The following is a 24420-nucleotide window of genomic DNA, read 5'->3' as shown; positions in this document are numbered from 1 at the left end:
ATTCCCTATGTTCTCGTGTTGGAAAATATGTGGACGAATTCCTTCAGCCGCTTGTGTCTAAAATGCCATCTTATTTAAAAGACACAACCCACGTCCTTAACATCATACAAGATGTGACGTGGAAAGAGGGTCTTATTATGGCTACAGCAGACATAATGTCACTGTATACCATTATCCCTCACCAACAAGGATTGGAAGCGGCCAAATATTATCTAGATATAAATAGCCATCTAGAAAGGGAACAGAAATCCTTCATTTTAGATATACTTAATTTTGCCATGATCCATCATTTTTTCTGGTTTAAGGTGTTTATTATTTATAGTATCGTGGCCATGGGAGCAAAATTTGCTCCAAGTTTAGCTAACTTGTTCATGGCCAGGTGGGGGAGATGCAGACTAGAGTACTGCAATCACTGAGCAGCAAATTATATCACCTGGGATGTATTTCAGTTATCTTGCAAACCTGTCCTGTTAGTGGGCCCTGAGGACCAGGGTTGAGGACCACTGATATAGATGACATCCTCCTCCTCTGGGATGGTGACCAGACATCCCTGGATTCCTTTATGTCCAAACTAAATGTTAACGACAGAGGAATTATGTTGGCTTTTACCAGTAGCACCACACAGATCAACTTTTTTGATCTAAATTTAATGGTGGATGGCGATAGGCTTGTCACTTCAACCTTTTTAAAAAAAACTGATTGCAACGGGTTTATTCCCATGGACAGCTGTCACCGCTAAAACCGCATAAACTGCCACCGCTCGTGGCTAAAAGCGGGGCAGTTTATGAGGTTGCGCGTAACTGCACCCACTTGGGGGACTTCCTGACGCAAGCTTCAGAGCTAAGAATGACATTTTTGGATAAGGGTTACACACAGGGTACCCTGGATAAAATCATCAGGGAAGTTGCTAGCTTGGACAGATCAACTCTATTGGCTCCCAATACTCAGAATGATTTGGATAACAAGTCTTTCAAAAATTGTTTCATTTCTTCTTTTTCCACGCAACACCATCTGATCAAAAAGATTATATGTAAGCATTGGCCAGTGGTCAAAAATGACCGCATTTTGGGTCCAGCACTTCCAGAGCAACCTAATGTCATCTTTAGGGGAGCTCCCTCTTTGAGAAATCAAGTGGCTCGTAATGTGATAGAAAAACCCGTTAGACCCTTATTCTTTCCCGAATTTAAGGGCTTCTATCCGTGCAAAAAATGTAACATCTGCACTCTTAATTCCTTTAAAGGTAGGAAGATAGAAAAGATTAAATCTAACAATACGGGTAGGGAATATTCCATTAATTCTTTTATTACTTGTTCCACACCGAATGTTGTCTACATGCTCCAATGCAGTTGCGGCAAACAGTACATTGGCCGTACTTTGCGCACCATGAAAATACGCATGGGAGAGCATGTAGCCAACATTCGTGAGGGATTCCCGGGCCATAGCGTTTCGAAAAACTTTGACATATGCCACCTGAGATATCCCAAAATACCTTTTTTGTAGCTTCCGATCGCTATATTCTGGCGAGGAGCTAATATAAAAAGAGAATTATCCCGTGCTGAAACACAGTGGATATACATTCTTAAAACGTACGTTCGCCCATGGATTAAACGTTGAATGGGACATTAACTGTTTCATTAATAATAGTTAAAATATATCCTTTTTCTCCTTGCAATCTTATGTACTTTTTTATCCCTGGTATTTTAGTATAGGGGCTATACAGATGTACTTTCATATTTCAATTGTATATTCAAATTGCATATTTTGAGACATGTTGTATTATTTTTTAATTATTGTTATTAGGGGGTGTCACAACATTTACCTTTTTTTTATATTAACCAACATTTTTTTTTTTATAATCGGAATATATCATAACGGTGGCAGATTATGACATTGAGTCACTACACCAATCTCACCACTAGATGGAGCACAATATTCTGATAATATAATTTTATTCATTATAAATTATATTTTTATTTATTCATTTCCGAACTTGAATCTGTTAATACATTTATCTGTTAAATGGATAATACAGGTTTATTTTATTTATAAATAATTTTTATTTTGCTCCAGTGGTAGTGTCTGACAATTTGATTTATCAATCTTCATATTAGTCTTCATAATTAAGGTCCTCCAATCCCCTAATTCGTTTAGTTGCCCTTCTCTGGACTCTCTCCAGCTCCAACACATCCCTCCTGAGGACTGGTGACCAGAACTGGACAGAGTAATCCAGATGTGGTCAGACCAGAGTTTTATAAAGTTTTATAAAGTGTAAGGATTATAGTCTTATCTCTGGAATACATCCCTTTTTTTATGCATGCTAATATTCTGCCGGCTTTGGCAGCTGCGGCTTGACATTGCATGCTATTGCCTAGTCTATTCTCTACCAAGACTCCCAGATCTTTCTCCATTTTTGATTCCCCCAAAGGTTCCCCCCCTAAAGTGTATTGTGTTTTTATGTTTTTAGTCCCCAAGTGCAAAACCTAACACTTGTCCACATTAAACCTCATTTGCCATGTTGTTGTCCAGGTCATCCTGTAGGATATCTGCTTCATGCTGTGCAGTTATTGCCCTGCCCAATTTTGTGTCATCTGCAAAAACTGATATAGAACTACTGATCCCGTCCTCAATGCTGTTTATGAATAAATTGAACAAGGTTGGTCCCAGGACTGAGCCTTGGGGAACCCCATTTACCACCTCAGACCAGTCTGAGTATGCGCTATTTATTACCACCCTTTGGACAATGGACACGCCCTTTTAGCCAGTTCCGTATCCAAGAGCAAACCTTGCGGTCCAAGCCTGCAGACCTTATTTTATAAATTAAGCGCTTGTGGGGAACTGTATCAAACGCCTTAGCGAAATCCAGGTACACCACATCCACTGGTCTCCCCCTATCTAGCTCACCTCCTCATAGAATGTTAAGAGATTAGTTTGACAAGAACGCCCATTTGTAAACCTGTGCTGATTACTGCTGATGATGTTGTCTTTAGCAAACTCTACTCTCATTCAGATATCTCCACTCAAAGCCCAGGACGTCCTATGATGTCCAGGGGTATGGAAGTGGTTAATTTAATCAGAAAAGATTCCCTCTCCTAATTAAAGCCTAGGTCACAACAAATTCTTTGCATGTTTTGAATGACATTTGCATTAATTGTGTAAGCATCAAATATTTCTGTAAGCGAGTGCAATGTTATTTTAACAGTTGCAGGCCTGCCAAAATGTTGCTGTTGTGCTAATTTCTGTCATCACCCCCTCACTTGAGCTTATCTTTACATTACATCAACATTTTACACAAACTGGCTGCATCACAATATAATGTACTAATAATATTACATTTATGAAAACAAAACTTTCTCTTACATCCTCCGGCAGTCGCCGCCCATTCACAGTCTTCACTTATGGGGTATTGACTTCATCTCCACAGGAGTTTCTAGGCATAAGACTTGTAAAAGAACAATACATCTACATAGTCACACCCATGGGGGCTGTCCTTCTAGTCCAATACCCCCCTGCAATAGCCACCCCAATTCAGTTTGTCTTCTGCCTAGCTTAGGAGTGGATAGGCTTCCCTGTGCTGAGGCTACAGTCTCAGCCTTCCTCTTTTTTTTCTTTTATGATTTATTTTCAAAAGATGTAATTTTTTTCTTTACATTGCTAGCTGTTTATTTTATCAGCACTAGTTAGTGGATCTTCGGATGAAGACGGCGTTTGCGGAGCCGGGAATTGTACTGACCGTCCGAGTTCTCCAGGACAGAGGGTCAGATGGAATCCCAGCCCGCCATCGAGCGTTTCGCAGGCTATGTGCTCGCCCTGGCCTCACAAACGACCCATCCCTGTCCATCAGGGATGCAGCCATGGACACAGCATAGGTTCGTCCGTGCACTAATAGTGTCCTGCGTTCTGGCTGGCGGCACTCCCCTGCCATCTGAGGGTGGGCGGTTTCCCGCTTGATATGAGGCACCCCACGCCATCGGGTACAGGTAAGTACATTCTGTGTGGGGCCTCTGTCTGGGGTCGGCAGTCCTGTGTCTGTGGTGTCCCCTATGTCTGTGCGTTTTTGGGATCCCTGATGCGGTCCCTGCGGGGGTTTTATTCTCTCACAGCAGTGCTGTGTGGGGTTTTGGGGGTCCCTCTCCTAAGGTCACCTTGGGTGCATTGGAGGTGCAGACACATGCGGCGGCCACTGCGGGGTTAAACACCGCCAGTCCGCCATTTTAAGTGTGGGCAGCATGTCTGGCTTCATTATGGGCATTTCTACAGCATGCTATGTAGTGGTTTTGGCGCCTTGCGGCGCCATCTTGCATGTGGCATTCGATCGTTAAGAGCACATGTCGGCGGGCTTCTTGCCGAAGCCTCCCATTAGTTTCAATAGGCATCCATTTTCCCTTGGCCTGCAGCCTAGTTCAGCCTCCAGCGGTGACATCACTTCCTTCTTTCTCACAGAGCCGACCGTAGAAGCTGGTAACACACTGTGGGGTTCTGTCCTGCTGTTCTTTTCCTGTCCTGCTTTGTGCAATCTTCCTGGTCAGTTTTTGTCCCTGTGGGGGGTCTGTGTCTCACAGTCTCTATAGCGGTGTGCTGTGGGGGTCCGCGGCGCTCTTAAAGGGCCAGTTCAAAAAAAAAAACTTTTTATTTCTGTTATGGAATCCCAGGACAGCAAATTCCCTCCTTTGGTGGGGGATTCAGGGTCCTCTGAATCCTCTACCGTCACTAATTTGGATGCTGTTGTGGCAACTTTGGTGTCAAAAATGGATGTGCTGATGTCTGAACGTGCTGCTAGGAAAAGGCCTAGAAATTTTCTTTTCTTCTGATTCTGAGTGTGACATGGTTGCTGTAGGTAGCGTGGCCCTTTCGGGGTCTCGCTCTTCTCAGGACCCGCAAGAGTCTGAGGGGGAGGCGGAGGTTGCAGGGGTGGATGATTCCCCCCCTGGGTCACCCGAGGAACGTGCAGCTATGGATGAGTTGATCCTAGCAGTAAAGGAAACCCTACATTTGGAGGATGAGCCCAATCCTCCGGGCGCTGTGTCCTCTTTTGGTACACACAGGACCCCCAAGACGGCGCATTTTTTTCCTTGCCCCGCAGAGTTTCACCATAAGGTGAATGAGCTATGGCGTAATTTAAAACATACCTTCGTGGTGCCTAAGAAGTTTCAACTTCTCTACCCTTTTGCGGCTTCTACGGCTGCGCGCTGGTGTGTGTCTCCTCAAGTGGATCACACGGTGGCCAGGTTGAACAAAGCTACCCTGCTCCCTGAGGACTCCCCGGTGTTTAGGGATCCTACTGAAAGGAGGCTGGAATCTCTTGCCCGACATTCCTACATGGTGGCGGGTTCCATGCTCAAGCCTATTTTTGCCTCTGTGATGGTGGCTCAGGCTGTGGCGGATTGGACCAAGGTGCTCGAACGCACCCCCGTGGCCGACTCTGCCCCTCCCACTACAGTGGAGATGGTGGATCAGATTTATCGTGGGGTCATGTATTTGTGCGATGCGGCTCTAAATGAGGCCCCTTTGGCGATACGCCTGTCCAGTGTCGCTGTGATTAACCGTCGCCTAATCTGGTTAAAATGCTGGTCGGCTGACCAAAAATCCAGGAAGACGGTGGCTGACATCCCCTATGCGGGGTCTCGCCTTTTTGGGGAATCCTTGGATGAATTGGTTAAAGGAGTCACTGGGGGTAAGAGCACTCTGCTGCCCCAGAATCCTAAGGGCAAGTTTTTCTGTGGTAAGCGGGGCCCCTCCTTTAACCACTTAAGCCCCGGAAGATTTTACCCCCTTTCTGACCAGGGGGTTTTTTGCAATTTTTTTTTTTTCTTTACTGCGTGACTTTAACGGACAATTGCGCGGTCGTGCGACGATGTACCTAAACGAATTTCACGTCCTTTTTTTCCCCACAAACAGAGCTTTCTTTAGGTGGTATTTGATCACCTGTGCGATTTTTTTGATCATGCGCTATAAACAAAGCGTCAATTTTGCAAAAATAACAATATTTTTCACTTTTTTTTTATATGAAATTCCCCCCCAAAAAAATGTAAAAATCAAAATTTTTTAACATTTTCGGCCAATTTGTTTTATGCTACATATGTTTGGTAAAAAAAAAATCGCAAAAAGCGTATTTTGATTGGTTTACGCAAAAGTTATCGCGTTTACTAACAAAGGGAAAGATTTTTGTCATTTTTGGTGTTTTTTTTTTTTTTTAACGAGTAATGGCGGCGATCCGCGTTTTTTTTTTTTTTTTTTTTGCGGTACTGCGACATTGCGGCGGGCAGATCGGACCCTTGACTGACATTTTTGACACTTTTGGGGGTACCAGTGACATTACTGCAATAATCAGTGCTATATATATGCACTGTTACTGCAAAAATGGCACTGGTAGGGAAGGGGTTAACTGTATTGGAGATGGAGGGGTTAAGTGTGTCCTAGGGGCGGGATTCTAACTGTAGTGGGACAGGTCTCCTAGTGTAAAAACAGAGATCAACAGTTCTAAATAGTAGAACCGTCTGATCTGCATTTTTACACAGGGGAGAATGACAGGCGGCTTGTTTTCATAAGCCGTCCGCCTTTCTCCCGCTCTACCGACGATCGTAGTGTGACCGGCGGACATCGGGTCCGCCGGTCACACGCCTGCACTCCTCTGTGAATAGTGCTCGCCCGCTATTGGCTCAAAACCCGGTGACAGGCTAGCGACGTAGATCTACGTCACTCTGCCTGGCTGGGGCTGACTGCCGCAGTAAATATACTGTGCGCAGTCGGCAACCGGTTAAACCTACTCAAGGGTCCTTTCGTGCCTTCAAGGCGCAGAACAAGGGTAAACCCTTCAAGGGCCAAGGTGGTCATAAAGAGCCCTGGTTTGACAAACAAAAATCCGGCCAGGCTGGGACGGGGGCTCAGTCCGCCTCTGCCTGAAGGGGCACCCTCACCCGTTACAGGGGTGGGGGGGACGTTTGCGCGGTTTCCTCCAACCTTGGCTGCTCCGAATCAGACAGGTGGGTTCAGGAAATCATTCGGTCAGGGTACAAGATCGAATTTCTTTCACGGCCGGTGAACAGATTCTTTCCCTCAAATCTTCATTTGACACCAGGGCGGTTACAGGACCTACATCAGGCGGTGCAGGATCTTCTCGCTCAGGGGGTGATCGTCCCGGGGCCTCATCAGGACAGGTTTTCGGGGTTTTTATTCGAATCTGTTCACTGTGCCCAGGAAGGAGGGCAATGTGCGTCCGATTCTGGACTTAAAAGCGCTGAACTGCTTCGTGCGCGTTCGAAAATTGCGCATGGAATCACTCCGCTCGGTGGTGGCCTCCCTGAATCCGGGGGAGTTCCTGGCCTCTATAGACCTGAAGGATGCGTATCTACACATCCCCATTTTCGAGGGTCATCAGAGGTACCTCCAATTCGCTATCGCGGAGGAGCATTACCAGTTTGTGGCGTTACCTTTCGGTCTTGCTTCGGCTCCAAGGGTCTTTACCAAAGTGTTGGCGCCTGTTCCGGGCCTGTTGTGGGCACAGAGCATTGCGGTCTTGGGATATCTGGACGATCTCCTGTTAAGATCGAGTGCCAGTCAGAGCCTGCTGCGCGATCTGTCCACTACGGTCCAGACGCTTCAAGTCGGTTGGACAATCAACATTCAGAAGTCGACCTTGTCGCCTTCGGTTCGTCTCCCGTATCTGGGAATGGTTCTGGACTCTGCTCAAGCAAAGGTGTTCTTACCGGAGGACAAGCTCCGGACCCTACAGAACGAGGTCGGGTCCCTCAGGGACAACAAATCCTCGTCACTCAGGACCTGTATGCGGTCCCCGGGGTTGATGGTGTCGGCCTTTGAGGCGATACCATTTGCACAATTTCACACGGGATCTCTTCAAGTGGAGATCCTGGTCATGTGGGACAGACTACCTCAGTCCTTGGACCTGAGAGTGTCTCTGAGTCGCCAAACCAGAATTGATCTCTTGTGGTGGCTTCAGTCCCCGGGGGTAGGGCTGCAGGATATTGAAAAAAAAGTACATTGCGATATCTTTTTTTCAACGAGATATATTACGATATTGAGAGAGCCGTCAATCCAGGCTAAAGTCAACAATTACCAGCTGGGACAGCCAGGGTTAATGTTACTGTAGGGATCCTGGGATGAAAATCATGGACATGGAGTATTGCAATGCAGGCAGCAGCACAGCCTTCTTCTTTATTATAATTGCAGTCAGATACAGCCAGGGCTGGCCAGGGTTAATAATGGTATATAACTATATCAGGCAGCACTATTTTGACACTCAGTGACAGTCCGTGTACTGTGGAGGACAATCTGGATTAGGCACAGTCACTCTCTGGACTCACAGTGGTGGTAGGAGAGGAGCCGGTAGAAAAACACAGCCTCAGCCTGACTCGACAATTATCCGTCCAGCCCACATGTTCAGTGGAGTCTGCCGCCCTGCAGCTAGTTCTCTTGATCGGCGGCACAGCGAACCAATCACGCCGTGAGTAGCTGCACAGAGCGAACCAATCGGGTGTGCAGGCACGCGTGATTGGTTAGCTGTGCAGCTACTCACGGCGCGCTGCTCACCGCTGTGGCTAAACTGTTATTCCTCCCCCTGAGTCCCGACCGACTTCTCCCTGCCTAATTAATATCGCATCCGCGGCAATAAGAATATCGCCCACCCCTGCTGCACGATAGTCGATAGCACATCGACTATCGTTCAGCCCTACCCGGCGGTGTTGGACGGAAAATCCTTCCGGCCAATTCTGTGGACGGTAATGACCACGGATGCCAGCCTGTCGGGCTGAGGTGGCGTTCTGGGCAACCTGTCTGCCCAGGGCACCTGGTCGGAGGAGGAATCCTCCCTCCCGATCAACATTTTGGAATTGAGAGCGATCAGGCTGTGCCTGATCCATTGGTCGGATCGTCTTCAGGGCCATCCTGTACGGGTGCAGACGGACAATGCCACTGCGGTGGCTTACATCAATCACCAAGGGGGCACCAGGTGTGCCTGAGCGGCCCAGGAAGTGACCAGTATTCTGTCTTGGGCCGAGACTCATGTCCCAGGGATATCGGCAGTTCACATTCCGGGTGTGGAGAATTGGCAGGCCGACTATCTGAGCCGCCAGACCCTGGACCAGGGGGAATGGTCCCTACACCCGGAGGTGTTTCAGATGCTGTGTGCAAAGTGGGGATCCCCGGATGTGGATCTGTTCGCGTCTCGGCTAAACCACAAGGTGGAAAGGTTCGTGGCAAGAACGCGCGATCCTCTGGCAGATGCCTCGGATGCGCTGGTGGTGCCTTGGCGTCAGTATCGACTGATCTATGCCTTTCCTCCGATTCAATTGTTGTCCAGGTTCCTTCGCGGGTTGGCCTCGGAACAATCGCTGGTGATTCTGGTGGCGCCGGACTGGCCTCGCCGGTCCTGGTACGCGGACATCGTTCACCTGGCCGTAGAGCCTCCATGGCGGCTGCCAATGCGAGAAGATCTGCTGTCCCAGGGACCGATCTTCCATCCTGCTTTACAAGTCGCTGGCTTTAACGGCCTGACTGTTGAAAGCCAGGTCCTAAAAGACAGGGGTCTCTCCTCAGAGGTCATTCCTACTTTGATCAAGGCTAGAAAAGCCTCTTCTGGTAAGATTTATTACCGTACATGGAAAGCTTATTTTGCCTGGTGTGAGTCCAGGGGTTTCTCTCCTCGTTCCTATTCGGTGGCGAGGTTTTGGCTTTCCTTCAGACTGGTGTAGACCAGCGTCTTGCGTTGGCCACGATTAAGGGCCAGGTCTCTGCACTGGCTATTCTTTTCCAGCGCCCTGTGGCGTCTAATTCCTTGATTCACAACTTTATTCAAGGTGTGCGTCACTTGGCTCCTCCTAGAATGGAGTGGGACTTGAACTTGGTTCTGTCCGTGTTGCAGCGTTCCCCTTTTGAAAACATCAGGGAAATTTTGTTACCTATGCTATCTAAGAAGGTTGCGTTCCTGGTAGCGATCACTTCTGCTCGCAAAGTGTCAGAGTTGGCGTTGTTGTCTTGCTGTTCCCCTTACCTGGTGGTTCATAGGGATAAGGTGGTCTTGCTACCTAACCCGTCCTTTTTGCCAAAGGTGGTTTTGGAATTCCACCTGGATGAGGACATTGTTTTGCCTTCGCTTTGTGCAAACGCTAAGCACCCAAAGGAGGTTGCCTTGCATTCCTTGGATGTTGTCAGGGCGATCAGGGTTTACCTGTCGTCGACTAAATCCTTTCGGAAATCGGATTCTCTCTTTGTCCTTCCTGAGGGACCTCGGAAGGGTATGGCTGCCTCTGCAGCAACCATTGCCAAATGGATCAGACAGATCATTGTACAGGCCTATTCGTTGCGGGAACGGGTTCCTCCCTTCCCTGTAAAGGTGCATTCTACCAGGTCGGTGAGTGCGTCCTGGGCCTTCCGGCATCAGGCCTCGGTGGCCCAGGTGTGCAAGGCTGCGACTTGGTCGTCGGTGCACACCTTTTCCAAATTCTATAAAATTGATGTTCTGGCGTCAGCTGATGCCTCCTTTGGCCGCAAAGTTCTCTGTGCAGCAGTGCCATAGGGAACCCTGGGTTGTACGGGTCCCTGGCTGTTGTTTTTCCCCTTGGTTATTTGTTTTCCTGGGTTGTTGCTCATGTTGAGCCCTTTTTTGTTACCCATAAGGTTACCTTTCTGTGCATGTAAGGTTCCTTTCTCTGATGTGGGTACTGTGTTGCTTTTCTGGCGGTTGCGTTGCCCACCCCTCGTGTCTACACTGCTTTGGGACATCCCCATAAGTGAAGACTGTGTGAATGGGCGGCGACTGTCGGAGGACGTAAGAGAAAATGTAATTTTTTGTAAAATCTTACCGTAAAATTCCTTTCTCTGAGTCTTCTGACAGTCGCCGCCCCCGCCCCTCTTTTGGGGTTTTTTATACACTATCACTGCTTGCGACCAAACTGAATTGGGATGGCTATTGCAGGGGGGTATTGGACTAGGACAGCCCCCATTGGTGTGACTATGTAGATGTATTGTTCTTTTACAAGTCTTATGCCTTGAAACTCCTGTGGAGATGAAGTCAATACCCCATAAGTGAAGACTCTGTGAATGGGCGGCGACTGTCAGAGGACTCCGAGAAAGGAATTTTACGGTAAGATTTTACAAAAATTCCGTTGTTTTGCACTCTGGGCACACGTGAGACCTTCTTCTATATCCACTTCAGAAAGTTTTACCCACTTTATGACCAGGCCATTTTTTTGCTATTCGGCACTGCCCTACTTTAACGGGCGATTGCGCGGTCATGCAACACTTTCAAAATGTTTATAATTTTTTCACACAAATAGAGCTTTCTTTTAGTGGTAATTAATTATCACTGGGTTTTTTTTGCGATTTATAATGAAAAAGAAAAAACTTGTTTACTTTCTGCTATAAAACATATCCAATACATTTATTTAAAACCTCTAATTTCTTCATAAATTTTGTCCAGAATGTATTCTGCTACATGTTTTTGATAAAAAAAATTTCAATAAGGGTTTGATTTGGTTTGCGTGAAAGTTAAAGCTCCTACAAACTATAGGATATATACTGGAATTCTTTTGCTTTTTTTTTTTCCCTCAATATACTACTAATGGCGGCGATCAACGACTTATACCAGGACTGCAATTTTGCGATGGTCAATCTGACACTAACTGATGCTGGGGGGAACTAATTGCGACTGATATCAATAGTGACATTATTGCAGTGATCAATGATACTATACACTGTCACTGTACTAATGACACTGGTTGGGAAGGGGTTAACATCTAGGGCAATCAACGTGTTAACTATGTACCTAACTATGTATAATGTGTGTACAGTGTGATGCTTTTACTAACTGATCTCTCAGTTTCTCATCTCTGCTTTGCAGGGATGAGAAACTGACAGATTGTTCTTTCTACAGAGCTCTGTATTTACCAGAGCTCTGGGCTGTGATTGCACACAGCCAATCAGCAGGTGTCGGCCATGAATCATTGGTTAGGACTTGCTGACAGGCTCCCGCTGTGTACAATCACAGCGGGACCTGGACAGGAGGCGCGCATGCATGCAACCTTAACTCGGAAGTAGGCAACGACGTATGGGTACGTCGCTTTGCCTACAGCGGCTGCTCACCTGCAGTACATTGCCATCTTGGTCCTCCCTTTTGCTGGCTGCCTCTTCCTGGTGTAGGCAGCCTGCTAGTCCTGCCAGAGCTCTCAAGATAATCAAGAGGAGCTTCACATTTTTATCATGTGGTTTCAACACAAACCAACATTGACTTTTTTTATGCAGTAAGGTCCTACTGTCTGGAGAGTTTTTACCTTTTTGGTAGCGATGGTATCCTTTTACACTAATCTCCTTGCACACTGATTGTTTGATTTGTTTACATCCTGGTTGCATCAACTTACAGTTGGACATTTTCTGATCCTTTTGTGGATGTGGACACTGGTGGTGTAACTCATTTGTAACGGATTAGTCAAAAACTTGTATCTGAACTTTAAATTATGGTGTGGCACTTAAACTCTTGATTTATTCATGATGTAAACTCTGTCTTTACCTGTATTTGAATGCATATAGCTCTATAAGGAGCAGCAATAAGAATTTATAAAGGGTAGTTCACAAATTTCTTACTGTGTGCATTTTGCCTTAGTTCATTTCTTCTAGAGCCAATTTTTTGTGACGAAATTATTGCTTATTTTAGCCAGGCAACTAGTATCTTTAGAAGAAGTCATCAATGCTAACCTCCATTCTTGCTCACTATGAATTTACTTGTAAATTGTAAATAACATACAAATTATAACATTTAAAAATAAACTTTCCAAATCAAAAACATTTTTTTTTTTCCTTTTCAAATGTATTTATATTTTAAAGTGGTGTCCTCTTTTTTTAAAGCAAATTTTTTTTTTTCTTTTTCTACTTTAGGCTGTTCAAGAATTTCACAATATAACAGTTGAAATCTCAAGACTGTCCTCAGAATTCTCAAGCCAGAATACAGAACTTAAAAATTTGTTAAGGAATATGTTGCAGGTATTTTGATCGTTTATATTATTTCAAAGGTCAAAAATCAAGCAAGCTCACGTTAACATTACTATATTACTGAAATTGAACTGTAAGAGCACTTGTGGTACAAAATGAACGGAGGGAAACCATTAGACTTTTGCAGCAAAACAGCACAGAAGATTTTTACCATTATTTCAGCCAGAGGCTGCATGGTGATGGGAAAGCAGCACAGTGAAGATCTGCAGTTGGTACTGTTGTATGTTTGTAAATATATTATATGCTAACCGTGCTAGAGAGGTAGATCTATAACATAAGTACACTAAAAGTGCTCCTATCCTTTCAAATAAAAACCTGTTTGCCTATTATTGAAAAAAAAAAAACTGTTACTTTCAGATGGAAAAGTTTTTTTTTTTTTTATATTGGCTGATTTATTTTAATACAAATAGCTAAAAACACATAAGACTGCATTTGCCCTTTAAAAACTAGCAGATGTTATAGGAAATATTACTTAAACTTAAATGTATTGTATGCTGTTTGAATAGTAGCTAAAAGTGTTAAGCCAAGAAATACATCAGTTTAAAAAACTTTTATTGATGAATAGAGTACATAAAACAGAGATTTCCTATAGTTCCCTAGCAATGTTGAAAAGTGACATTTTTAATGGTCTTGTTCTTTCACAAAATGTAGTTATTTAAAGAGTAAGTTCACCTTTACCAAAAACTGTCTATGCAGGTAAGGGGCATCTGTAGATAAAAACAAACCATGCAGCTCTGGCTAAAATTGAATAATGCCCTTGCTGTAGGTGTAGGCCATTTATGTGCCTCCTGAAGCATTACTGGAATACTCCCAGGACTTGGCTAGGACATTGCTAAGTGAGGCCTTATCGTTACTCCCCCCCCCCCCCCCCCCCCTTCACCATCACAGGAGTGAGCTCTCAAACGCTAAACTGCAAAATTTCTCAGGGGACAGAAAGATTGTTTAAGGGGATTTAAATCGGAGAAAAAGCTCACTCCTGTGATGTTGGAGGTGAACAGTAACACCTAGACTTCACCTAGTAAAGTCCATGGGAGTATTCCAGTCAAGTGTTCTTCATAGTGCTCCAGCCAGGGCAGAAAGTTGTTAAAGGAGAAGTACAGCCAAAGTTTAAAGGTAAGGGGATTGCGCTGTCTACTGGAAAGTAGTGTAGGTGGTGATATATATATCACCACCTACACTACTTTCCGGTAGACAGCACCATTCCCTTACCTTTTACATTTTGATATAGCGTTTGGCTATATTTCAGGGAGGCTACAGCCTACTCACACATCCATAATATATTCTTTAGCGGGGAGTCCAACACCTTTACAGCCAAAGTTTGTTTGGCTGTACTTCTGTGGATCACAGGAGTGCAATTCATTCTGTACTCCTGCTGAATCCTGCTGTCGGCTGACATCACAGAGCTGGTCCAGGCTTGGACAAGGTCGACACATAAAAGTCGGGACCCGCCCACATGCCTAGACCGACATCTGGCTCAAGCTGTAGAGAGCCTGAGCTGGCAGCTCCTGCCCCCTCCACAGCCCAGCACTCCAGTGGGAGAGGGGGGGCAGAGCAGATCACTTGGTTCTCAGTGTTAAAGGCGCGACCATCAGACCACATAGTTAAGTATAAATCCTAACAAAAAAAAATACCCATACATCTCTTTTAAGATTTCTTTGTAGTCATTTTGTATTGCTATTGTTAGTTTAGAGATCCATATTGATTTTTACTGAGTTACTGATTCATACCTAATGTGCTCTGCCAGCCTGTGAGTGAAAAATGAGTCCAGGTAGCCATTTCTATATGCTCTGCCAGCCTGTAAGCTGGATATCCGTCAACTGTGCTTAGGGTGATCTTTAAAAATAGTTCAAATTCACCCCTGAGACCCTCCTTATTCTTCCCATTCCATAGTTCACTTACTGACTCTTCTGTTTTCACCCATTCACCCCGACCAAATCTGGTCAAGTTAGCCCAAATTACATTTTTTTTTTTTTTAAATTAAATTGTCTTCACTATTTGCTACTATCTCAAGGGGGCTGCTACTCTGTAGATATTTTTTCCTCAGTCAACTCCAAAGACGCTTCTTGAGCAAGTCTCTACACTAGGGATGCACCGAAATGAAATTCTTGGCCGAAGCCGAATAATAATGAAATGCTTGGCCGAAGGCCGAATACCGAACGCGGTGTTTCGCATTTTTTCCATTTATTTTGCAAATTTTTAGGGGGCACGCTGATGGGCACATTTTATGTTAGGGGGCACGCTGATGGGCACATTGTATGCTAGGGGGCACTCTGATGGGCAAAACAAAACATTTAAATCAGCGTTGCTCTTAACATAAAATATGCCCATTTGCGTGCCCCTTAAAATAAAATATGCCCATCAGAGTGCCCCTTAACATAAAATATGCTCATCAGCATGTCCCTTAGCATAAAATAAGGGGCACGCTGATGGCCACATTTTATGTCAAGGGAGTACTCTGTTGGGCACATTTTTTTTCTTTTTTTTTTTTTAAGGGGCACTTTATAGGGCACTCTAATGTAATGAGCATGGCAAGTGGCAACAACATATGGCAGTCTGCACACTAATGCTTGTGCAACTGCCAGCTACCGTATTCTCCCCCAAATGTGCTCAGCTCCACATCACATACCTGAACTGCAGCCAGAGCCAAAAGCCGCGAACAGGGGGGCGGGGCGTGGACCTAGTGTGAAGGAGCCGCAGTCTTGAGCAGGGGGCGGGACGCGCGCGTAACGTCACACCCCCTACTCGCGGCCGGACAGGACACCGGCGGCGTGTGAGAAGGGAGCCGCAATGAGGAAGGTGAGCGGTCAGGGCAGAAGCTGACATTGTTCGGCTCAAAATTATTCGGCCTTTTGACTTATTCGGCCGAACGCCGAAAGTGCTATTTTCTCTATTTTCGGCCGAATAATGTTCGGCCGCCGAATATTCGGTGCATCCCTACTCTACACAGCAGCTATCCGGACTGTCAAACCCTTAGCAACAGTTTTGGGGGTGGTATCCAGACCCCACTGGACTGTAAAATGGCAGGAGTAGCCTGAAATGTGACCTTTGGGCACTGGCCTTTGCAGTGGGGTTTATCTCTGCTTCCTACTTTTGCGGAAGGGTATGGTGCTGCCAGAGAGCCCTATTTCACCCTTTTTCGATGCATGACATTCTACAACACTATCCTTCTGAGGGAGTTAGTTCATCTCCTGCAAGATAGACAAGGTCAGTTGTTACTGCTCTTTTACTTTGTAAGCACTTGACTACTGAGTACCCTCCAATTGTTCTGAATTGTACCCACAGCACCATCCCATATGTCTACCTTTAGTGCCTCATTTTATTTTTCCAGGCATCCCCATTGTGGAACGATCAAGAGACCTTCACTAGAGAGAGTCAGTGTCCTAGTTGATAGCACTTCATGCTAAGTTCACAGTCCTATAGTTTACACATATTGTGGACCCTTGTCCCTAATTTTTTGGGGATTTCAGGGATTGTTGGGGCATTTCATTTCACATTTGTCCCTTTAATTGTGGTGTTCCTTGACTTTTCCCTGTTAGGGAAACTAGTCTGCACAGGCACCTAGGTTGGTCCTGCAAACCAAAAAGTCATGCTAAGTGCAGGCTCTTGGCAGTTTGGAATTTTTCTGTGTTAATTAGGATTCATCAAATGGTTATATCCACTTTCTTCACCTTTAGTCTGGATTTTAGAACAGATTCCCAAGTGGAAGGGGGCTCCTTCTCTTGGTTGCTCTTTTAGTCTGACCCCTGCTATATCATTTGTGGTTATCCTCGCCTCCAAAATCTTTGTAGACCCCTCCTATTTGAATGAGTTGTGTATTCCTGAAAATTATTACTGTCAGATATCATCATCTTCTTCACTGCATGTTTTATTTTCCTTTTGGAGTCAAGATATTGGCCTTTATATTCAGGCATCCAAAGTGTCCCAAATTAAAAGCTTCCTTTGCTAATAATCTGTGTGATTCTTTAATGTATTACCAACTAAATACTGTGAGTTGAAAGGCCTTTGTTAGACCTGCTTTCTTGAAGATACATCCTCTTCTGCACTTAAACTGTGATCTTCTGAGGAAGTTTTCTTATATTCCTTTCTATTCCTATTTTCTATAAAACAAATATTTTTTGTGTTTTCTGCTTGGATTTCTAGCCCTTCTCCCTCAAGAGGCTTCCACTCCTTACATGGCTATTTTTTTCGTTTATTTTTGGTTCCTACAATTTAAATTTTTATAATTCACCATTCATAATATTTTTCATGTACACCAGTTGAATTTCATTATTTTTTAAACCTGCCTACCACGTTTTAAGTTTCTGTATTTTGGTTTTTAAGAAATTTGACAACTGTGTAGCTCAGGGATTCCCAAATTACGGCCCTGTAGCTGTTTCAGAATTACACATCCCAAGAGGCATTGTAAAACTCTGACATTCACATACATGACGAGGCATGATGGGAATTGTAGTTCCCGAACAACTGGAGGGCCATAGTTTTGGAATCCCTGGTGTAGCCCATTCGGAGTAAAAGTTCAATGTATAAAACAAATCTTTCAGAAATAACACTGAAGACCTTATTGTACGAAACAGTGAATTAGTGTCTAGGGCTACACTGGTCTTTTACAAGGTTATAAAAGGGAAGTTGGAGAAAAAAAGGTAAAAGAGAGGTGAAAGGATGGAGTTGGAAATGGAGGAGGAGGAGGAGGAGAGTACTGCCTAGCAAACAGGGAAATTTCAGGAGGGCTAGGAGTGGGGTAATGGGAAAAGAATAATAGATTGGGGGTCCCGCCCCCCATGGCTCAAGTTCAAAACAGAGAGATGCACTACATAACACTAAGGCTAAAGGGATTCAGGGAGGGGATGGCTCAAATAAGTCCTGGTTTCCAGACTTTCAAAGACTCAGGCTGCGAGCTCGGGAATGGTGTGGTTTGATGTAGGCAAAATATTTTAGATCAAAAGGAGAGTAATTTTAGGTATGACCACCAAGTATATAGATTGTTGCCTTGCTGGCCACAGTCCCTGAAGGATCTGTCACTGTAGGACAGGATTGCTTTTGCTGTGCATTAGGAGACCCAATACCATTTCAGGAGCACCTTTTAAAAGCCAATTCTGGTATGTTCATGTTTAATGAGCATTAAACTAATCTAGACCAGATTTGCTCCCAGTCCACCGGAGCAACCAAAGAACCTGTGTTTCCAGCTAGCAATGTAAGCAAGAGGGAGTTTGGATAAATGAGCATTTTTTTGAAAAATCTTTATCTCTTTCGTTCATTGACGGACACAGCTCCAGATCTTCTTGACCATTGGGTTTTGCTGCCCCCCTCAGGAGTAGGACACTAGGCAGAAAAAAAAATGTTACCACGCCTATGGGGCAGTCCCAGGGACTAAACTCCCACTTCCTGCTATAGCCACTCAGTTTTTTTCTGCCTAGTCTGGAGTAAGGACCTCGTTCATTGCTGGGATCTCTGGTCCTTTCATCTTGGTCTATTTTTTTTAAACTGATTTTTTGTTCTTACAACAACTGCCAGACGGGGCGACGCACTGAATATTTTAGATACTTACGGTCTCCTCAGTCTGGCCAGCAAGCGTGACATGATCTCCGCTCCGTGCTAGGACATAGCCCCACTGGACGGGGGCTGGCCGGTGAGTTACGTCTCGCTAGGACGCTCAGACCTGGTCACGGCCTGAGTCGCAGCATACCTTTTGCCCGCAGCACCCCTATTCCAATATGATGCGATGATCTGCCTGGAGCGGTGCCCACCTGATTTCCATGGTGCAGTAAGTAGTGTCCCCCCTTTCACTGGTAGCCTGTTGGGGGGGATATGGTCCCTCCCTGGGTTGGTCGGAGTTCCCATCCTTCCCTCATGTGCCCCCCTCATTCATTGTAGTCCTGCTGTGGACCACCCCCCAGTTGCCCACATCTAGCTCCCCCCCTAAGGGTGCCCTTACAGGTTTGGCTGTTTTTGGGGATGTGGGCGGACGATGGGGGCTGGGGGGGGGGAGGGTGCGCTGCCAGCTGCTACAATCGCGGTTTGGAAGGGGGGTGATCCTATTGAGGGCTTCTGCCAGGGCCCCCCTTTCTGCCCATTTGTTTTCAGGGGATTTCTCGGAGCCACGTAGGCCTTCCATTTTGCCGTGGACGGCTACTGTATCTGCGGTCATGTTTGTGTAGTCCGGGGGCCATCTTTTTGAAGTTTTCCATTGACTAAAGCAGGGGCCATGTTTTGAAGCCTATAGAGCGGTGATTCGGCAGTGGGCCTCTAGTGTTAACTCCTGCATTTCCTCTTTCTCTCTGATTACCGCACGGTGTTGAGCGGAATTCTCTGCTCTGTACCTGGGTTGGTGGTGTGGAGTCCCTGGGTGGGTAAAATGCTCCCCCTCTTCTCTGCTATAGCAGCAACTCGGGCGCTGGGACGTGTGCAGCGGTGGGGACTTTTTTTTAGCAGCGTTTTTTTCTATTCTGCTAAGTTATTCCCTGGGTTAACCAATGGAGCCCCTGGAGCATGTTTACCACCTGACCCCCCTCTGAGGCAGCGGGGCACTCTGGGGCCCCGTCTACTTTGTCTGCTATGACGGGGGTCCTGGAGTCACTAGTGTCCAAGGTGGATATGGTCCTGCAAAACAGGACGGGCAAAAAGCGCCCCCCCGCCTTCACCTGCATCCTCTGTCTCCTCAGATTTTGAGGTTGATTTGGCCGTCGCGGACGCGAGTCACCCTACTGGGTCTGCGTCCACGCACCCTGAGTGCTCTGATACTGAGGATGATTCCTCATCCACTACAGCTGCGCACAAAAAGGCACTAGTTGGTGCACTGATTGTAGCAGTGCGGGAAACTTTAAAACTGGAGGACGCAGCTGCATCGGAGGAGCCGGTATGTTTCGGTACCCGCAAATCCTCTAAGGCGGCAAATGTGTTTCCCTTTCCTGCCAATTTTGGCAAAATTGTCATGAGTTAGTGGGGTTCACCAAAATGCACTTTGGGGTATCGCTAGAAGGTATCCTTTTGAAGAGTCCCTGTGGATTGTGTTGTTCCCTCCCCTCCTCTCTGACAGGCTGACAGTTCCACTTGTGGTGGACTCTCAGGTTCCCAGGTTAAATAAAGCCACCCTTCTCCCGGTGGAGGACTCTCCGTCTTTTTTTTAAGACCCTTTTGACAAGAGAGCTGAATCTCTGGTCCGGCATCTGTTTACCATGGCCGGTTCCATCCTTAGACCGGTGTTTACCATAGCTTTGGTCTTCCAGACCTTAACAGAATGGGCAAAGCTTTTGCGCCAGGATTTGGACGGAGAACAGACTTCTAACCTCGTGGAGCTGGCAAGTTACAGGGGGGAAGAGCACACTCCTTCCACAGGCTACCAGGAGCAATGAGGTTCATCGCAAATGTGGGCCCTCTTCTCGGCTCACAATCGGTCCTTTCGTTCCTCAGGATTTCAGGACAAAGGATCAAAATCCCCTTGACCCCCCTCGGGAAGTTCCAAGAGGCCCTGGTCTGGTAAGCCGAGAGCGGGTCCCTTCAGTCCCACAGACAAGCCCTCTTCTGCCTGAAGGGGTGCCCTCACCCGTATCTGGCATGGGGGAACATCTTTGCTTTTTTTCCTGGAACTGTGGACCTCCTTGATTCAAGACAGGTGGGTCCACAAGCTGACCCAGGCCGGTTACAAGATCGAGTTTCGGTCTTCGCCTCCGGCAAGGCTCTTCCCTTCCAACCTGCTTTTGTCCCCAGATCACCTGTGAGGTCTCCTTGGGGTGGTTAATTCTACAAGGGGTCATGTACCAGTTCACGATTCGGAATGATCTGGGATTTTACTCAAACCTGCTTACTGTTCCCAGGAAGGAGGGAAAAGTTTGTCCAATACTGGAACTCGAGGCCTTGAATGGCTTTGTGCAGGTACAAAAATTCTGGATGGAGTCCATTCGCACGGTAGTGGAATCCCTTCATCAAAGGGATCTTCCGGCCTCTATAGATATCAAGGACGCTTACCTTCATATCCCATTATATGTCGGACATTTGCATTTTCTTTGCTGTGCCGTGGGCGAGGAGCATTATCAATTCGTGGCATTACCCTTTGGTCTAGCCTCAGCTCCTGGGGTATTCACAAAAGTGTTGGCCCCGGTGTTAGCATTGTTGCATCAGCAGGGCATTCTGGTACTGGGATACCTGGAGGATCTCCTGCCTTGAAGGACAACCTGGACATCACTGTGAGAACCCTTCAAGAGTTCGGGTGGAAACTGAATTTCTCTCTCAGGACTTGCATGCGAGTGCTGGGCCTGATGGTCTCCACCTTCGAGGAGGTTCCGTTTGCACAGTTCCATACGAGACCTCTGCAAAGGGAGATTCTTGCCAAGTGGGACAAGAATCCACAGTCTGTAAGACAATGTGATCCTGTTGAGCCAGGTTACGAGAGGGTCCCTGATTTGGGGGCTTCGCTCTCCAGCTCTTTGACAGGGTAAATCCTTTCCTCCCCTGTACTAGACGGTCACCACGGATGGCAACCTGTCCAGGTGGGGAGGTGTCTTGGGCATGGATTTTGCTCAGGGGGTTTGGACTCTGGAACCTCAGTCCAGCCAGACTGCTGGTCAATATCCTGGAACTTCGGGCAATCGGGCTTTGCCTGGCCCATTGGACAGATTGTCTGCAGGGACGCCCATTCAGGATTCATTCAGACAATGCCACAGCCGTGGCATATGTCAATCAACAAGGGGGCACAAAATGTCCTAGCGGCCCATGAAGTTGCCTGCATTCTAAAGTGGGCGGAACGCTTTGTTCTAGCCCTCTCTGCTGTGCATATTCCAGAGTATGGAAAATTGGCAGGCGACCAGGGAGAATGGTTTCTTCACCCAGGGGTGTTTTAATAACTGTGTCTCCAGTGGGGAACTCCCAAAGTGGACCTGTTGGCCTCTCGTCTCAACAAGAAGGTACAGAGGTTTGTAGCAAGGTCTCAAGTATCCTCTGGCCAACGGCGCAGATGCTCTGGTGGTCCCTTGGGGCCAGTATCATCTGATATATGCTTCTGTGAAGAATTGAGGCAGAAGGGATTCCGGTCATCCTAGTGGCCCCAGACTGGCCTCGCTGGTCTTGGTACTCAGATCTAGTATAGCCGGTCGACGACGTCCTTGGAGACTCCCTCTTGGAGAAGAACTTCTGGCTCAAGGGCTGATCTTCCATCCTGCTTTACAGTCGCTGGCTTTAACTGCGTGGCTATTGAAAGCCAGGTGCTGAAGGATAGAGGGGTGTCGGAATCGATGATTCCCACACTGTTAAAAGCTAGAAAATCTACTTCTAGGAAGATTTATCATTGCGTCTGGAAGGCGTACATTGCGTGGTGTGAGGATCGGGGGCTAGAAATTTGGTGTTTCTCCAAAGAGGGGTAGATCAACACTTGGCTTTGGAACCATCAAGGGCCAAGTTTCGGCTTTGGCGATTACACCCTTTTGCTACGCACTTCTTGATTCATACTTTTATTCAGGGGGTCCGTCACTTGGCTCCCCCGGTAACGTCTCCATTGCTTTAGTGGAACCTCTATTTGGTGCTGTCGGTTCTTCAGAAACCGCCTTTTGAAAATATTTGTGAGATTCCTCTGCTCACTTTGACACAGAAGGTAGCCTTCTTGGTGGCTATTACTTTTGCGCGCAGGGTGTCGGAGTTGGCTGCGTTTTTGTTCACCTTATTTGGTGGTCCACAGAGACAAAGTGGTACTTTGTCCCTTTCAGGCCTTCCTTCTTTCCTAAGGTCGTTTCTGGTTTCTATTTAAATGAAGATATTGTATTGCCTTCCTTGTGTCCAAAGCCCTAAACACCCTAAGGAGATTGCCTTACATTCTTTGGATGTGGTTCGGGCAGTCGGTGTATCTGATGGTGACTGAGCAGTTTTAGGAAATCTGACTCACGATTTGTCCTTACGAATGGGCCTCGTAAAAGGCTGGCTGTGTCTGCTGCGACCATTTCTAGATGGGTCAGGCAGACGGTGGTGCAGGCCTATTCCATTAAGGGTCAGGATTCTCTGTTCCCTGTTAAGGCGCATTCTACAAGGGTGATTAGTGCCTCTTGAGCTTTTCGTTATCAGGCATTCGTGGTGCAGGTTTGCAAGGTGGCCACCTCGTCTGTGCACACTTTCACAAAATTTTGCAAAGTGGATGTGTTTGCATCTGCGGACGCTGCCTTTGGCTGCTGTTTGAGAGGACTTGTCCTCTTTGAGGGTGTATTTTTTCAGGTGAGCTCCATTTGTTCCTGGTTGAGCTTGTTACCTGGTTGGCTAAGTTTAGCCTTTTTTGGGAATTTTTTTTTTTTTCTGCTGTTTTTTCCCCACTTCTCATGTTTGATACTGCTTTGGAGCATCCCAATGGTCAAGAAGATCTGGAGCTGTGTCCATCAATGAACGAAAGGGAAAATTGGATTTTTGTTTTACCACTCTATTGAGTTAGGTTATATTTCTTCTGACACTGCTTGCAACAAAACTAAGTGCCTATAACAGGAAGTGGGAGTATAGCCTTTGGGGCTGCCCCATAGGCATGGTAAAGGTTTTTTTTTTTTTTTTCCTGCCTAATGTCCTCCTCCTGTAGGGGGCAGCAGTGAACATTAGAGAAAGGGATTTTACGGTAAGACAAAAATCCAATTTTTCACATTTGCAAAACAAGAACAATACAAACATTCCCAGAGAAATCAACCGAATTGCCTACGAAGAGACATCAGCAGGATTCTACAAACAAGATTAAAAAGGATACACCATCAGTCTAGTAACAAAAAATGCAGAAAGCCCATCTTCAATCATAGAAGGTGCCAAGCAGAATGTAGGTGATAAGGGGGGGGGGGGGCGGGTGAGATCGAGGAGGGGTACAGAAAGGGTGGGGGACAACACAAAGAAGCAATAAGGTATAACCAAAGAGAGGAGAGGAGGGAACAACACAATCCACAGACAGTGTATTCAAGTAATTTCCTGGTCAACAAGCCTCTGTATGAATCGCAAAGGACAAAGCTCATCTAGCCAAATCTCCACAATTAGAGTCAATTGTACTTGACTGTGGGTATTACTGGGGTTTTTTCAGTGAATCAGAATAGGCCATTTGCCAGCATTAGGGAGATGAAGTACCAAGGAGCGTTTAAAGGACTCCACGACTTCTTTGTGTCATGGAATAGCATAGGGAGAGAACTATCTGCAATCTGGTCTTGTGTATCCTTAACAAATAAATTACGGCTTCAACCCAATAAGGGCGGAGAAGAGGACAGTCCCACTACAAGTATAGGGAGATGCCTTTCTGGCCACAACCCCTCCAGCAGAGGGTGGATACCGTTGGGAAAATACGGGACAATCTGTTGGGTATCCTATACCATCTTGACAGGAATTTAGAACAAGATTCTTGGGCTTTGGAGTTAACTGAGGGAAGTATGGGCTAGTGTTAGATAAACGAGCATTTAAAGTGGAGTATAAAAGGGTGTTAAGTTTAGGGGA

General features: G+C 46.2%; 1 protein-coding gene across 1 annotated transcript in view; it reads left to right on the top strand.

The window, feature by feature from the left end:
* Positions 1-24420, top strand: part of FIRRM (FIGNL1 interacting regulator of recombination and mitosis) — a gene marked incomplete at both ends in the record, with an annotated part of 580029 nt that overhangs the window by 19644 nt on the left and 535965 nt on the right. The window contains one exon of the mRNA XM_082265049.1: positions 12883-12987. Coding sequence (XP_082121175.1) covers positions 12883-12987 — 105 coding nt within the window. The remainder of the gene's footprint in view (positions 1-12882; positions 12988-24420) is intronic.

The sequence above is a fragment of the Pelophylax lessonae genome (assembly GCF_965119305.1).
Source record: "Pelophylax lessonae genome assembly, chromosome: 8".
Lineage (NCBI taxonomy): Eukaryota > Metazoa > Chordata > Amphibia > Anura > Ranidae > Pelophylax > Pelophylax lessonae.
Note: the sequence above shows the minus strand (reverse complement) of the source record. Positions and strands in the feature narration are given on the sequence as shown.